Raw genomic sequence first — 17,242 nt, forward strand, 5'->3', positions numbered from 1 at the left:
TATCTGTTCGATATCATTAAGAAATTGACTTCCAAAGTAACCTATCTCTGGCAAAGTCTTTATTTATCCCTTTTTCTCTTGAATCCATTTCTTTCCATATTCTCTTTGGTGTTCTCCTATGAACTCTGTTTTCTATATGCTAACCTTTAAACATGCTCATACAAAGTCTCTTCTGCACACATCTACCTATACTATCTTGATTTAATCCTCCTCTGAAGTCATCAGATCTAAGCTTCTCTTTAACCCTTTATGACCTTGTTGAACTAGTTTGTTCAGTAATAATTAAATGAATGTAACGGCATAAATTAAGTGTGAATTGATTAAAACACGCCTTGTACGTATTAGTTCAGTACCCGAGTAGATGTAAGATACCTCCAGATAGCAACTGTCCATTGCTTACATTTTGTATGCCGCTATCTGTCTCGGACAGTTAAGGGTTTCGTTTGTTGTCAAAAACACATTTTTTTCAAGCAATATGGATAATAATCAAGGTAAGTTTATGAAATGCTAAAATTCTCGGTGATCATTTAACTATTGAACTTCATAATTTTTCTAGTTTTCACACAATCATAGTATCATTACTCTTTTAAACTAACTAAAAAATTAAAATCTTTTTAATTATCTACATTATAATTAAGTCCTAAAGTGTTAAGACTCGGTACACATCCCTCTTTTGTTTTCTATCCATGTAACACATGTTCAACCCTCACTGGCCAAGTTTCACTTCTATAGATCACACTGACATTCTTTTGATCAACAGTAATAACACTCTTGGTTAGTAATAGCAGAAATTCCATGGACATAACTCATCCACTCCTAACCCCTTCAGTCACACTAGCACCTATTCCACCCCGTGCTTCAATGGTATCACTAAGGTAACAAAACTTCTCGACAACCTCAATACCTTTGCCATTCAATATATATTTTGTCTAGATCTGAGAAAACATGGGAGGATGAACATGAGGGGGGAAAAAAGGATTACCTAGCCAGAGATAGGTTAGTGTAGAAGACAATTTTTACAAACTCTTCGATACATACTAGCTTGTAAACGAATGTTAACCCTATCATGATAATGACACAAAAAGGTATCTCCTTGTGTGTGTGTGTGTGTGTGTGTGTGTGTGTGTGTGTGTGTTAAACCTATTATGATAGTAACACAAAAAAGATATCTCCTTTACGCTTGGGGTGTGTGTGTGTGTGTGTGTGTGTATATATGTATATATATATATATATATAATTATGTATATAATTATGTATGTATGTATATCTATAAAATTATGTATGTATGTATATCTATAAAAGGAACTTTGTGTGAGAGTTTGTTCCCTATAGACTCTCAAACGGCTGTGCCAATTTTTATGAAATTTTATACAAAAGTACTTTATGTGCCTGGCAGTGTTCATAAATACATCTTGTATTGGAATGGCTTTGGTAAGTATTGATAACTGAAAGAAGGAACAGGCGATTTTGACCAACATAAACACCTTACACAGCCTACTATTGCAAGTGCATTTGACACGTTTTATTACCACACAAGCCAAAAGGCTTGACATATAAAATCAACAGTAGATTCTTTGATATGATAGAGGAGCATTCAAAATGTTTGTTTAAAGCACAATTGTACCATGATACTTGACTTTTCCATTTTAAATTTAAAGCCATTATCACTGCACAAGCAGTAAAGCCAGGCATATAAAATTAACAGTAACTTCTTTGATATGAAATTAATTTTTCTGTCTAGAGCACAATTGGAGCATGATATTTGACTTTTGCATTTTAAACTTTAATTCAAACCATTATATGAAAAAATAATTTTATAAAATAATTATATAAAAAAATTAATTTTATAAAATAATTATATAAAAAAATTAATTTTATAAAATAATTATATAAAAAAATTAATTTTATAAAATAATTATATAAAAAAATTAATTTTATAAAATAATTATATAAAAAAATTAATTTTATAAAATAATTATATAAAAAAAATAAGTTTATAAAATAATTATATAAGAAAAATAAGTTTATAAAATAATTATATAAAATCAACAGTAGGTTCTCTACAGTAAAATGTGGACCAAGTCACTACGGTGAGACATGGGAAGCGTCCTCCCAGTGCATTACGATGGGTCCCTAACTAAAGTAGGCAATCAGTTTGATTTTCAAAATGAGTGATGCCACTGATTTTGATGACAATAAAAATATGGGAATGTGAAACTTCTGTTAATCATCATTTAATCCCCGGCAACGTTGGATCCTCCTTGATTTTGTAAATAAGTTCATTGTAAGAAATGTATTGCCTTTATTTTCAAGCATTGATTTGTTTGAAAGGATGCAACGTTTCCCATTGTTTTTTTTTGACAAAACAAGTACATAAGTTTTCATATTGATTTGTGTAAAACCATTTCTATATCAAATTTTTTCTCCATTTCAGCTGGTTCTCAAGGATCTTCCCAAGATGCATTCCGGCCTCCAAGTACTCCGAACAGCAACAGCCAAGGAATGGATCCTTTCTCCCCCAACATGCAACCGTATATGGGTGGACCTAACTCTGAACCCAACATGGGCCCAATGGGGTCAGGTATGATGCCCCATGGAAGCATGATGAACAGTATGAATCCTTCCAATAACATGATGGGCCAGAATTCTGTTGGTGGTCCAAATTCTGGTATGCTCCCTCCCCACCACATGTCATCTGGTCCAAACAGTATGCATGGCGGTATGATGCCTGGGAATATGCCACCCTCAAATAACATGATGGGGAATTCCTACGCTCCGAACAACATGATGCCAAACAATATGGGTCCAAACAACTCTATGATGCCTAACAACATGGGGCCTTCCAACAACAATCTAGCTTCAAACATGACTCAACCTGCTCCTCCTCCACCTCCTCAAAACGAAAGTGACAGTGTTAGTGTACAAGACCCGTTTGCTGACGAACCGTGTCAGAGTGGTCCAAGTTATCCGAGGCAGAGTATGAACTCGCAAATGCCTCCATATTCGGGTATGCAGTCTCAAACTACAATGGCTGGGGCATATGGTTTCAACAGACAGAATGCTCAACACGGAATGTCCCCATATACAAATATGAACCAACAATCCATGAACAATTATCCAGAAAACCGAATAGGTCAGAACGACCAGTACAATGATGCCTACCGAAGAACAATGGGTATGGAAAATTTTAATAATAATAATAGAAACAATGAAAACTTTGTCCCTGCAAATAATCAATTTGGACCGAGGAATAGTCAAGGATCAGGTGCACAGTTTCCTTTTGGGCAGCAGTTTGACAGAGAAAGGTAAGCTCATTTGTTTTATTATTCCAGCATTCTCCACCATTTTCGATATCCTTTGTAAATTATTTTATTTCAATGGCCATTTACTATTTTTCACTAACAATGATTGTTCGTCTTTTCTGGAATTTGAATGATATACAGGCCCCCGAAGGTTCCCACACTCTCCGCACTTTTCCAGTGGCTGTCCAGTCAGTGTGCTTCCTCCTTAGTCTTTCTGGTTTCACTGACCGTTTACAACAATGTTGTATGGTATCATACTTCTCGTCATTATTATTATCATTTTTTTAAATTACTTTTCTACTACATTAATTTTCTTAGCTATCAGGTTGGTGCAAAAATAATGTCGCTTTTATATATATAGTTGATCGTCAAATAACGGCATTATTTTTGCACCAACCTAATAAGTTTTAAAAAAAAAACCCAAAAGACAAACATCCACGAAGTTGGTATATTCTTGATTAGTGTTTCTCTTGATGAATAATATCTAAAATTTAAAAATTTAAAAAATAACAAAACATTCATTTTCAAGGGATGGGGATCAATGAGACCAAGATTCTTCAAGGAAGGGGGTCAGATTTTAATGTTATTATATAATTTGGACATAAAATGCTGATCGATTCCCTGAGGAATGTATTATAAAAAGGAGCGATGTGAGTGTTCTCAAAGAGAAAAATAGACCGGAGGAGGAGGAATGAGAGAAAGCCATATATGGATAGAGAGGGGCAGTTTTAGTAGAAATTATATTACGCATTTGTTCTGGGTAATACTGGGTGGCCCTGCTAGTAAATTCTGTGAAAACAATCATTGAATTTGAAAGCAATGAGGATAAATAGTGAATTAATGAGATGTACTTTTGTGCAGCAGTTTGCAAATCAACTCTAGAATGTCAATTACACATGATCATTATTTTAGAAAACTATTCCATTTATGCGATAACTATCCTCATTTTATAAATCGTTTTTTTTTTGTTTTTTTTTTCCCCCATTCTTGACGCAACAGTTATCACCTGTTAACTCTTGTCTTTGCAATCATGAACTCTCGTATTACAAAAACAATGTGATATTTTAGATTTGATATATCTAATTTACATGATGGGGTGCTTTATTTTTATTTACGTATTTATTTTTTTTTTTTCTATGAAATGCGAGGAAGTCATGTTGACTAGAATTATGTTATGCTCTAAATTTTGCCACCAGACCTAAAATCAAAAATTAAAGATATTTGAAAATTACTCATTATTTACAACAGATGATAAGTGTGTCTTATTTTATTTCAAACCGAATATTAAAAAAAAAATACAAAAATGATTATTAGTGTTAAGTATTGTGACAACAAAGAAAATAAAGTGCAACCTTTTAAAATGTCATTTTAAATAAGTGTAGGTTACCTGCGTCCAGAATGATTTTTTTTTATTTATTTTTTTTATTATACACTTCTATTTTCCAATTATAAGTTGATAGTACACTTTTACAATGTATGATTGACCGAATTGATGCAAACGTAAAGTATAAAGTGGATTATGCTGAATTCAAATCCAATTATTTCTATTGGTGATATTTTACACGCTAATACTATTCAGGAGGTATGAACCCACACACATATATACAGCTTGATATTTTCTCTACCGTGGAGTGTGTTATCTTGCTTTCCAATTATTATTGGATATTGAAGAGAGTGCACAACTGCTGATTATCGTTTTTATTTCGATTATTTTCCTATCAACAATGATATGGTTTCTACTGCATTTTGATGTCTTTCAACATTCAAATGATCTGTTTATTGGAAATTGTTTTTATTTTGTTTTTTTACATGCCAATAAATTTATATACATAAGAACCATGATTATAGACTAAATAATCATATATTTGATTATGTAAGCAAACACTATACAAGGGACGTTCCAAAAATGATGCCTCCTATTTTTTTTTATCTTGCCTGAATGTATCAAAGGGGATTGCAAATTGCATTTTAATAACTGAACCTATGAATTCATGACCTGAAACTTTCATCTCTCTGTTACAGATATTGACAATGTGAGACTCTAAGAAAGCAACCCTTGTTATGGATGTGCGTCAGAAACAGATGCATCATTAAATTCCTAGCAAAAGTACATTGATAATAATGGTGATTATGTAAAAAAAAAAAATAAAAAATAAAAAATAAAAATAATTCTGGAACACAAAAAGTCACTCGTTTTAATGGTACCGCTCCCATCTTCAGAGTTTAACTTTTAAGTTGGAAAAAAAAAAAAATAGGCCTTACTTTTGGAATGACACATACCTAAAGAAAAGCATTCATTTAGCAATGTTCTAATGTTAGCCAGAAATTTTGATGAAGAAAAAGCTGCTACATGATATTGTAAAGGCATGGAATGTGAAATGAGAGTAATGTACCCGGGTAGATTGAATAAAAAGGGTTCGATTTGAAATTTCTCTGAAAGTTTAACAACTACAACGAAGGTCCCCCTGAGTATATTTTGAACATACAGCAGCTGAAATGTTATAAAAATGGCAGGAACATCCATCTTTTTAGATTGTCATGATTTCTTGTTCACCAGAATTACCTACTATAGATGAGATTTTTCATTGCTCTCACCGCAATTCTTCACCTGTCTATTGTAATTGGTAATTTTCAGTTGAACGTTTCAGTTAATCTACATGTATAAAATTGTGTTTCATTGTTAAACAGTGAGATTAAACACAAGCATGCAAAGGTCAAAATAGTAAACACTTTGTTCTGCCATATTTTAATACAGACGTGGGTAAATTGATGACACTTGTATAACAAATGGTATTCTGTGAAAATTTCATAGCGCTTTCGACGTCAATTTGTATAATTTACTGTTAATAATATTCCTTTTGAAATAATGTCTGTCATTACTATTAAGAAAAGCTCATTTAAAAAATATGGTCAGTTAAATATTTTTTAATAAAATGTCTCTTGTATATTTCTTGTAATAATTTCTATTTAAAACAAATATTCTTTATCTTATTACAACATAAAATTTCAGTTTTGATATGTATTTAAAATTGTAGTTTTAGTTGAACAATTTGATTTTAAACAATTTATTTTAAAATGGGTAAAGTCAGTCGGAATTGTTTGATGATTAATTAAATAACATCTTTGCTGGTCACTTTTTAGTGCGATCACATACATAGGGACGTGAAATGACTTTTGTTCACATTACATTTAAACTTCTGCAGTTTAGTACAGTCATCAGAGAAACAGGAAACAAATTTCAAAGTCTAGCATTCTGAGAGAGAAAAAAAAACTATTAGAGTAGAAGACTTTCCAGCATCTAAGAACCTCAACAGTGAAGAGGTGGGATTTTGCTGTTTGTGTCGGTTGAATGTATGTATGTCGAGGGGGCACAAGTTCTATGGGTTCCATCATTCCATTAAAGTACTTGTGAAACAGGCATAGGGATTATGTAGATAATTTTAAAAAATATTGTTGCTAGTTTAGCGAATTGAAATAAAGATGCTAAAAAATTATACATGATGAAAAAAATCTGCTTTCATGATTAACACTTAGGCTATATTGGCTGTTAATTTTTTTAAGGCCTAGTTTTTATTATTACAAACAACTGTAACAATGGTGTCTTCAAGTACTATGGAATTCTTCTTTGCCCTAACTGTATTAATCAATGAATGAAACCCATGCTTGAGTGTTTGTATTGTTTTTTGATTAAAAAAAATCTTTTTCAAAAACCTTAGACTTGATTTCATGTGATGTGAAAACATTCACACCCATCGTAGACAATGTGCAAAAATACCATCGTAGACAATGTGCAAAAATACCATCGTAGACAATGTGCAAAAATACCATCGTAGACAATGTGCAAAAATACCATCGTAGACAATGTGCAAAAATACCATCGTAGACAATGTGCAAAAATACCATCGTAGACAATGTGCAAAAATACCATCGTAGACAATGTGCAAAAATACCATCGTAGACAATGTGCAAAAATACCATCGTAGACAATGTGCAAAAATACCATCGTAGACAATGTGCAAAAATACCATCGTAGACAATGTGCAAAAATACCATCGTAGACAATGTGCAAAAATACCATCGTAGACAATGTGCAAAAATACCATCGTAGACAATGTGCAAAAATACCATCGTAGACAATGTGCAAAAATACCATCGTAGACAATGTGCAAAAATACCATCGTAGACAATGATCAAAAATACCATCGTAGACAATGATCAAAAATACCATCGTAGACAATGATCAAAAATACCATCGTAGACAATGATCAAAAATACCATCGTAGACAATGATCAAAAATACCATCGTAGACAATGATCAAAAATACCATCGTAGACAATGATCAAAAATACCATCGTAGACAATGATCAAAAATACCATCGTAAGCAATGTGTAAAAATACCATCGTAGGCCAAGGGTTAATTAAAAAAAAAAAAATAGTTAATGGCAGTGTCTGATCAACAAGAACATTTTTTTTTTCTTTTCAAATTCTCTTTGGATGGAAATCTTTATAACAACTTATGCTAACATGTTAATGAAAAAACATGACATTCAATGAAAAATGTGTACTCTACCCACTTTAGCACATTTTTGGCAAAGTTAAAAACCTATAATAAACAGTGTTTTTGGTATTAAATCTAAAAATTGGTTGATATGCCATAAAATACAAGCCCATAATTTCAAATTAACCGGCCTTTTTTAGTTTGGCTTATACAGCATTCAATTGAAATACAAAAAAAAAAAAAAAAAAAAAAATGAATAAATAATGCATGTATATATGTGTGTGTATATATATATATATATATATATATATATATATATATATATATATATATATATATATATATATTCCAGGTAGAAAGATATCCAAAAATTAAGAACAATTGAATTTCAACAAGGGTCGTTGATAATGCTCAATCGAAGAGAGCAAATTGTTTATTTTTATATATATATATATATATATATATATATATATATATATATATATATATATAATATATTATTCTTAATTTTGGTATTTTACTTCTTGTTATCTGATGAGATCAAATATGATTGAAACGGTCTGCACATCATAGAAAGATATGACTGTATTTACAAAAAGAATAATAAAAAAAAATGTGTGTGTATGGTAGCTTCCTCCAGTATTGACAGACTATGAATACGCACTGTAAAGGTGACTGCTTTGATTTTTTTTTGTGATGAGTTGCGCAATCTCCAACCACATCTCTCGTGAGTTGGTATCGTTAAGTATCAGTGGCAAGTGGAGGGCAGGACGACCGGAAACAATGACGAGCAGAAAACACATACAGAATCTGCTATTCCCAAATAGTCACTCATCTGGTATTAACCAGGCTCAATGTTGCTTAACTTTGGTGATCTGACAAGAACCAGTGCGTCAACATGCAATGCCGTAATATATGAATATGTATAGTGAGTACACTTGCTTAACAAACATGAACACCTAGATACAAAAGAATACTACGGATTCAAAAGCCTAAAATGGAAAAAACTGATAGAACTGCTGAAACTGCGAAAATGATTTAATTGTAATTAAAGATAAAGAGTTCCACAAACAATCTAACAGTTTCCAGAAATGAGTAAACAACATTGTTAGAAACATGAACAACTCTGATAAAACTAGAACTTTTTAGAAAATAAACAAGAGTATAACAAACTAATCACAGAAAAAAAAACAAAAAAACAGATACGAATAAATGTAATTACATAGATTAACTACATAGATATAATAAATGCTGAAAGTAAACAAATTGCTGATAAACTAAACATCAGTGACAAAATTAGTAAACCAAAACCTAGAGAAGCTTACATCGAATCTAGTTTTAACAATCACGCTAACACTCACTTAATTAATCCAAATAGATAGAATCTAGTTTTAACAATCACGCTAGCACTTAATTAATCCAAATAGGTAGAATCTAGTTTTAACAATCACGCTAGCACTCACTTAATTAATCCAAATAGGTAGAATCTAGTTTTAACAATCACGCTAACACTTACTTAATTAATCCAAATAGGTAGAATCTAGTTTTAACAATCACGCTAGCACTCGCTTAATTAATCCAAATAGGTAGAATCTAGTTTTAACAATCACGCTAACACTCACTTAATTAATCCAAATAGGTAGAATCTAGTTTTAACAATCACGCTAACACTCGCTTAATTAATCCAAATAGGTAGAATCTAGTTTTAACAATCACGCTAGCACTCGCTTAATTAATCCAAATAGGTAGAATCTAGTTTTAACAATCACGCTAACACTCACTTAATTAATCCAAATAGGTAGAATCTAGTTTTAACAATCACGCTAGCACTCACTTAATTAATCCAAATAGGTAGAATCTAGTTTTAACAATCCCGCTAGCACTCACTTAATTTATCCAAATAGGTAGAATCTAGTTTAAACAATCACGCTAGCACTCACTTAATTAATCCAAATAGGTAGAATCTAGTTTAAACAATCATGCTAGCACTCACTTAATTAATCCAAATAGGTAGAATCTAGTTTAAACAATCATGCTAGCACTCACTTAATTAATCCAAATAGGTAGAATCTAGTTTAAACAATCACGCTAACACTCGCTTAATTAATCCAAATAGGTAGAATCTAGTTTTAACAATCACGCTAGCACTCGCTTAATTAATCCAAATAGGTAGAATCTAGTTTTAACAATCACGCTAGCACTCGCTTGATTAATCCAAATAGGTAGAATCTAGTTTAAACAATCGCGCTAGCACTCACTTAATTAATCCAAATAGGTAGAATCTAGTTTTAACAATCACGCTAGCATTCACTTAATTAATCCAAATAGGTAGAATCTAGTTTTAACAATCCTTTCTAGAATAAACAAACAAAGAAAAAAAAAGGCTGGAAATCAAACCATTGGGCAAATACTATTGAACCAATCCGTTTGTTTCAAAGGATTGAAAACAAAACAAATGCACCTTCCTACAATTTGACCGTGAACATCTATCCATCCATATCTGAAGAACTCTTTAACATAGCCCTGGAGTTTGCTGATATATATACTAATATATCCAAAGATGAAACCCACATCATTAAAAAAAAATGTAGATCAATATTAATCAATAACAACCGATGTGTAACAAAAAAATTGACCGACTCGTTTGATCTAGTCCTGAGTGTCTTGGATTCTGCAGAAGTATCGAACCTTTATATACACTCACAAATATATTTGATAATACGGATATCGGCCTATATAAAGATGATGGATTAGCTATATAATAAGAGAGTCTAACAAAGTTAGGGGGAAAAACTTTAGAAAAATAATGTGCATGCAAATGAAACAAAAAAAAACTAGGTATAAAAGTAGAAGTACCTAACATGAAAATAATTTCTTAGATGTAATTCTAAATAAAAATACTTATGAGCTATACTTAAAAGATAACGCTAATTCAATATACATAAACACTGTTTAACATCCCCCATCAATCAAAAAACAGATCTCTAACTCTATCAAAAGTAGACTTTGTAAACGAAAATGTATTTAAGAAATCAAGCAACATCTACTACACCATTCTAAAAATAGTTAATACCATCATATCGAAATCAAATATAAACTGAACACCAATTATAAAACTAAAAATAGACAAAAAAAGAAAAATAATTGGAGATATATATATATATATATATATATATATATATATATATATATATGCTGCCCTATAACCAAATGGTTAAAACCAAACAGCAAAAAATACTTAAATTTCATTTAAAAAAAAAAAAGTACTTCCCTGTAGCAAACCCCTTACACAAAATCTTTTTAAACAATATAAAACTGTCCAATAGTTGCTATAAAAACTCAATTAAAGCCAATAATCAGTTAAACGGAAGCAAAGAAAAAAAAATAAATAAATAAAATAACAAAATAATTTTTTAAAAGTAGCCAACATAACAAAAAAATAACAAAAATATAATTACTAGAAATAGTAATGCCGCAATTTTAATAAAAATATAAACACTGAGCAAAAAAAATTGTAACTGTAGAACCCTGGCAATCTGACTACTACAAAATAAATGCCTAACCAAAAGCATTGTTTACCAGGCCACAATATTTTCCAAAGAAAACTTGAATAACATGTAAAAATAGTGTACCTGGATTTTAAAAGCATTAGTGAATCACTACAGGGAGCACCAGGAAAGTGAACAATCACCGATAATAGTGGAAAATAGTATGGCAAGTCAGCACATGTAGAAATTTAGACGACCTGCATAAACTGTTTGAATGAGAAATTAGCTATCCTAAACTATAAAGAACCCCAAAATTTACTAAGCTGCAAAAGTGAAATAGCCAATGTATATATACACAAATAAAACTCTCCTCAGGATTTAAATAAAAAAAACAAAACAAAAAAAACATGAATAACTAACAGCAATAACAAAAATTATAATTATTTCTCAACACAAAGAATATCCTGCCAAAAAAGAACAAAGAAACAGGTGAATTAGAAGTTTGGTGACCCCCTTGCCTGATAAATGCGCATTGCATTCATTGGCTGCGATAAATGGAGTGTTAATAACAAAAATCTGATTGGCTGATGAGCAAACCCAGTACTATGGGGATATATAAAAGCACAAAGCCACATTGACTCTATGTAATAGTTTGATGAATCCTTGCAAGGATGAAACCTGAAAAATTCTGCGTAGCTTAATTGCCATATATATTTCTAAAACTTACTACTATATATATATATAAACTCTTCAAGTTTTTATTAATTACCAGTTTTACCAAATATATATATATATATATATATATATATATATATATATATATATATATATATAGCAAATTTATGGAAAAATCATTTTAGAGACTCAGAACTCTATATTAACTACCAATCTGAGACAAGACAATATTTTTTTTTTTAATAAAGTCTTATCAGTACTGGTATTATACATCAAATAGAAACCATAAATATATGATTAATACTAAAGTGAGGAAATCAAAATTTATATTCTATAAAGGCAAATATAATTTACTTTGAGAAATGTTTATATGAGCTATATCAGTCAATTATAAATACTATTTAACACAATATTAACACTTAAGTGGAGATATCAAGATTGTAGATTCGACGGAAGTAAAATAATCTAGTTGGAGAAATGATTATAATGACTATTATATCAGGCAAATAGGTATATTTAAAGAAAAGGTCGCAAATTTTTTTCACATGTCAAGTATTAAATACAAAGTGCAAAACCTAACAAATTGCAGATCTATAAAATGTTAGTTCATCATCTGCTCTGATCTCTAATTTGCTCGTTGAAACGTCACTTTCAATTCTTCAGTTTTAAATTTTCAAATAAAATGTGATAGTTTTGTATCATTGAGCAGAACTGAACATTCAAAAAAATTTTACACAACAATCAGTACAGACTAGTGAGTAGATGCCGACCAACCTTTTGAATGAGAAATATTATTTGGTTGCGAATAGAAATATGTGTCTTTATATAGTTATGAAATATGTCCTATGTCATGTGTGTCTTTATATATTTATGTTAAGCATTAAAAAACTTTCTATATGAATAGGAATGCTATTATGAAAAGATGCTGGAGCCTTTTTTAATGCTAAATTTGTAATACACACACACACACACACATATCTATCTATCTAATATATATATATATATATATATATATATATATGAGAGAGAGAGATATAAAAAGGAACTGCTGAGTTATGTGGTCATTAATGTTTTGTCTTTATTTCGAGACTTCATCCTATTTCTTCATACTATTTCCATTATGGGAGTTCTCCAGTTTTTAATCCAGAGAAGACGGATTTCCACTAGCCTCCTACCACTATATATATATATTATTATTTTTTTTATTTATTTACATCTTTACACGCACGTCTTCAGGGTGGAAAATACATCTTGCTTTCAGCTTTTTCATCATTGGTGACTCACACCTTGATATTAAATATATTATTTGAATATCATTAAATGAATGATCATTTCTAACAACCCTACCTGCTTTTTCTTCAAATTTATAGATTTTATATATTCAGTATTTAAAATGGAAATATAAATATTAATATATCATGGCTGATCCTATCCTGAAGAGATATCAATCATACAAGTTATTATAGGTGCTACAAGGCTTATGAAGAACTTGAAGTCCTACCTAACTAATATTCCTGGGGAACCTCTTAAAGATCCAGACAATTACACTTAAGGGAAAATGAGGATACTAAAAAGAGCTCTCGGTTGGTTTCAATAAAAAAGCAGGGCAATGTTGGCAGCTTATTTGGCTGCCCCATATCCAGCGTTACAATCTTTAAAGAAAGAAAATTTAAAAAAAAATAAACAAAAATACTCACTATTCAAGATAGAGCATAAACTTATGAGGGGGGTTAAAATTATGCAGTATTATAGCAAGTCTGTATAAAATTCTTTTGCTAACCATTTTCCTTCTGAAGAAAATGCCGAATTATTTAAATTCCATAGAATAAGGAAATAATTTACTTTATCTTGTATTCCTTGTTTTATGAACAATAAATGATGTTGTAAATAATAATTTGCATAATTTTAACTTCTCTCAAAAAACAAATGTGTGTGTCTATTGGATTTTTTTTTTTTTTTTTTTTTTTTTTACCTTGAAAACTATATGAAATATTTTTTAGTTCTTTGTTGGAAAATTATTTTGTCAGTAAGTCATTTAATCTCGTAATCGTTGAATCAACTTGCTTTCTCAAATTCACAATAGTCCTAAGTTTTCAGGGATCCTCAGTTGTTTACCATGAAACACTGTACCGGAGATTTAAAAACAAAACAAGTATATTAAATCACAACTCCCCAGCAGTGTTGATCGAACACCACCTCCCTTAAACGAAAAAAAAAACACGTTGCGTAAAGCTTTTGTTTTAGATTGTTTATCTCATTTTGATGTTATCGTAAGTTTCATTGTTGTATTTTTTAGCCTTTCTTTAGGTACCGTTCATTGTAGCCGATAAACTTGTGGATATTTGAGATTGAATCTTTTATTTAATTCATTGAGATAAATTATTCTTGATTTGCATTAAATACAAGGTTCAGTTTAAAATTCCTAAAAAGACGCTAACTATAACAAGTCGGCTGGAGATGGTTTTACAGTACAAGGGCCAAAATGTGAAGATGCCAGTCATCAATATGAGGAAAGCAGTGAAAGATATAGAAACCTACAATAATGCCTAGAAATTAACATTCAAGGCGATTCTACATCATGAGATTATGTACTCTTCCGTATATTTGTACATTTGTCGAAGGTTGGCTTCCTTATAACATTACCAAAATTAGGCTTTTTTTCTTTCTTTTTATTTATTAGATCCCACATTACTTTGCTATGTATTTTAATTTTTTAACATGTTAAGTGACCAAGTTTTCAATGATAGACAAACAAAAAAGTTTTTATTTGTTCCCCCTCCCTCCCTCTCTCCAGTTGGAAATTTGTAAATAATAATTCAGCTTGAAATTTATTTTATTTATTTTTTTTTTTTTTAATAAATCTAATAAAATCATTATGTGCAATGTTTTGGTGCACTTTGTCAAAAGTGTATGTACATATGTATATGTGAACTTTGAGAATCATAATAGTTTTAAATGAATGCAATATTTTGGTAGTGATGTGAAATTTGGGAAGTATTAACTAATGTCTAATAACTATAAGGGTCATTCTAAAAGTAAAGCCTCCTTTATTATATATATATATATATATATACTAAAATATGAAGACGGGAGTGGTACCATTAAAACGAGCAATCTTTTGTGCTCCAGAATTTATTTTTCTACATTGTCACCACCATTCTCAATGCACTTTTTCATGACCCCCTCCCTGCTTCTGATGCATGTCCACGACAGAAGTTGCTTTCTTAGTCTCATACTGTCAATATCTGCAATAAAGAGATGAATCTTTCAGGTCATGAATGAATAAGTTTGGTCAGGATAACAATACAATTTGTAATCTCCTCTCATCCATTTTGGCAGAATAAAAAAGAATAGGAGGCATAACTTTTGGAAAGCCCCTCGTATTTGTTAGTTTCACCAAAATCGAAGGTATAAGGTATACAAATTTTCATGGAGAGCTGCCACTCTCTTTAATATGAAGATTTAAGATTTTGCCCCCCCCCCCCTCTCCATATTGAATCCTTACGTCTGTAAAGAAAAACTAAATTGCTCTTTGTAAAAAATTAAATTAATAAACTTTCATATTTTTTTTCCGCCTGAAGATTTGATCAACAAAACCCTGTCAATTCGAATCAGCAATTCCGACCTCCCTCTCAGCCGGGTATGGTTACTTCACAACAGCCACAACAACAACAACAACAGCAACAGCAGCAGCAACAGCAACAACAACAGCAACAACAACAACCACCACCACCACATCCTGAACAAATGTATCCTAGTCGCTATGGCAGCAATCAGCAAATGAATCCAGTTCGGTCGCACCCTCCTCAACATGATCAGTATCCGCCGCAGTCAGGGTACCCTAATCAAAGCAACACTTTTGGCAGTCCGAGAGGAGTTGTACCTCAAGAACAATATCAGAATTACCCCAATCAACAACCTGGCTTTGGGGGACATCGACCACCCACTTCAAGAGATGTAGCTGCTGGAAATATGTATGGGACACCAAATAAAAGATTTCCGCCTGATGTTGAAAGGCGAGAAAATTTCAATATGTCTGGTCAGTATTTTAGTCTACTTCAACAGAACACTGTTTAACTATTCATACATTTGGCTCATTGTGACCTGAAGATCACATTTGCTGAAAAATAAGTTGTATAAGATATTAAGGGAAAAAGAACAGTCAGTATATATCAATGCTGTCCCTACCTCTCAAATGTTTATTTTTGGGATTTTTTTTTTTTTTTTTTTTTTTTTAAGGGAGTCACCACTTATCAAGGTCCAAAGGCCACTTGAGGATAAGGGTTAATGTATGTAAGGTGGTAGTATAGTAATCATTAATGGTGTAAGTTGGCATATTGTAGGCTACCATATTGTAGTCCACCAAGAAGCAGGCCAGCGGAACAGTGTTCTACAGGCAGGTAGTTTTAAGAAAGAAGCTTTGTTCATGGAATCGGCATTTAGATTTAGACACAAGATAAAAAATTTTTATAGTGGTTATAGCTAGTTGAGTATTTTTTGTGAAAATCCGGCAAGTGAAGACCATAGATTGGAGCTCAGACGAGCATCTTCTATGAAAATAACAATGGAGCCGAAATAGACTCACAACATCTCTTTTGTGGGAAAAGAGATTGTAGAGACTTATATATAGCTTAACCCCTATGGAGATACATTTGTGTATCTATTATTGAATTTGAAATTAACTGCATGATCCAAGTTTGGATATGCAGAGATATGGACAGATAGGACATTAGTAGTATGTACTAGTGTTGCGACAATTAATTGGAATTGAGGGTCCTAGATATGACCTTAAACTATATCCAGTGGTGAGGCCCCAGCTTGCGAGCTATGGGGAGTGTGGAGCCACCCTTTAATTGCCATTGCTCCCAGGTCCACTCTGACCCGGAATGGTAGTACCTGTTAGATACCTAGTGTAGTGGTAGTACCTGTTAAATCTAACTATGGGTTAAATAGAAACCGACTTGAAAACAACAAATATTCTATTAAAAATTTTTCTTCAAAATCTTTGGATTCGGCATTATAAATAACCTAAAAAGGGTTGATATGCTGTAAAACAAAAACAACCAACCAATTGGAATTGAGAAATTTGTGCTTATTACTATTATTATGCTACCAGTAATAAAATGATAAATATTTATTTTAAACTACCAGTAAAACTAAAATCCATAAATCATTGAGTATATTATGTTTTAGAAAATAGATGCGTATATTACATTGGTTCTTACGCTAATCCAAAAATAAAAAACAAGAACATGACAGCTAAATAGAGAAATCAGA

At 31.4% G+C, this 17,242-nt stretch overlaps 1 protein-coding gene across 10 annotated transcripts in view; it reads left to right on the top strand.

The window, feature by feature from the left end:
- Nucleotides 1–17,242, top strand: part of LOC145263108 (AT-rich interactive domain-containing protein 1B-like) — a 161,563-nt gene that overhangs the window by 124,961 nt on the left and 19,360 nt on the right. For all 10 annotated transcript variants that reach the window (XM_080120038.1, XM_080120040.1, XM_080120042.1 and 7 more), the window contains 2 exons: nucleotides 2,435–3,305; nucleotides 15,547–16,004. In XM_080120038.1, coding sequence (XP_079976164.1) covers nucleotides 2,435–3,305; nucleotides 15,547–16,004 — 1,329 coding nt within the window. The remainder of the gene's footprint in view (nucleotides 1–2,434; nucleotides 3,306–15,546; nucleotides 16,005–17,242) is intronic.

The sequence above is a fragment of the Euprymna scolopes genome, chromosome 38 (genome assembly GCF_053919585.1).
Source record: "Euprymna scolopes isolate OS-2025 chromosome 38, ASM5391958v1, whole genome shotgun sequence".
Lineage (NCBI taxonomy): Eukaryota > Metazoa > Mollusca > Cephalopoda > Sepiida > Sepiolidae > Euprymna > Euprymna scolopes.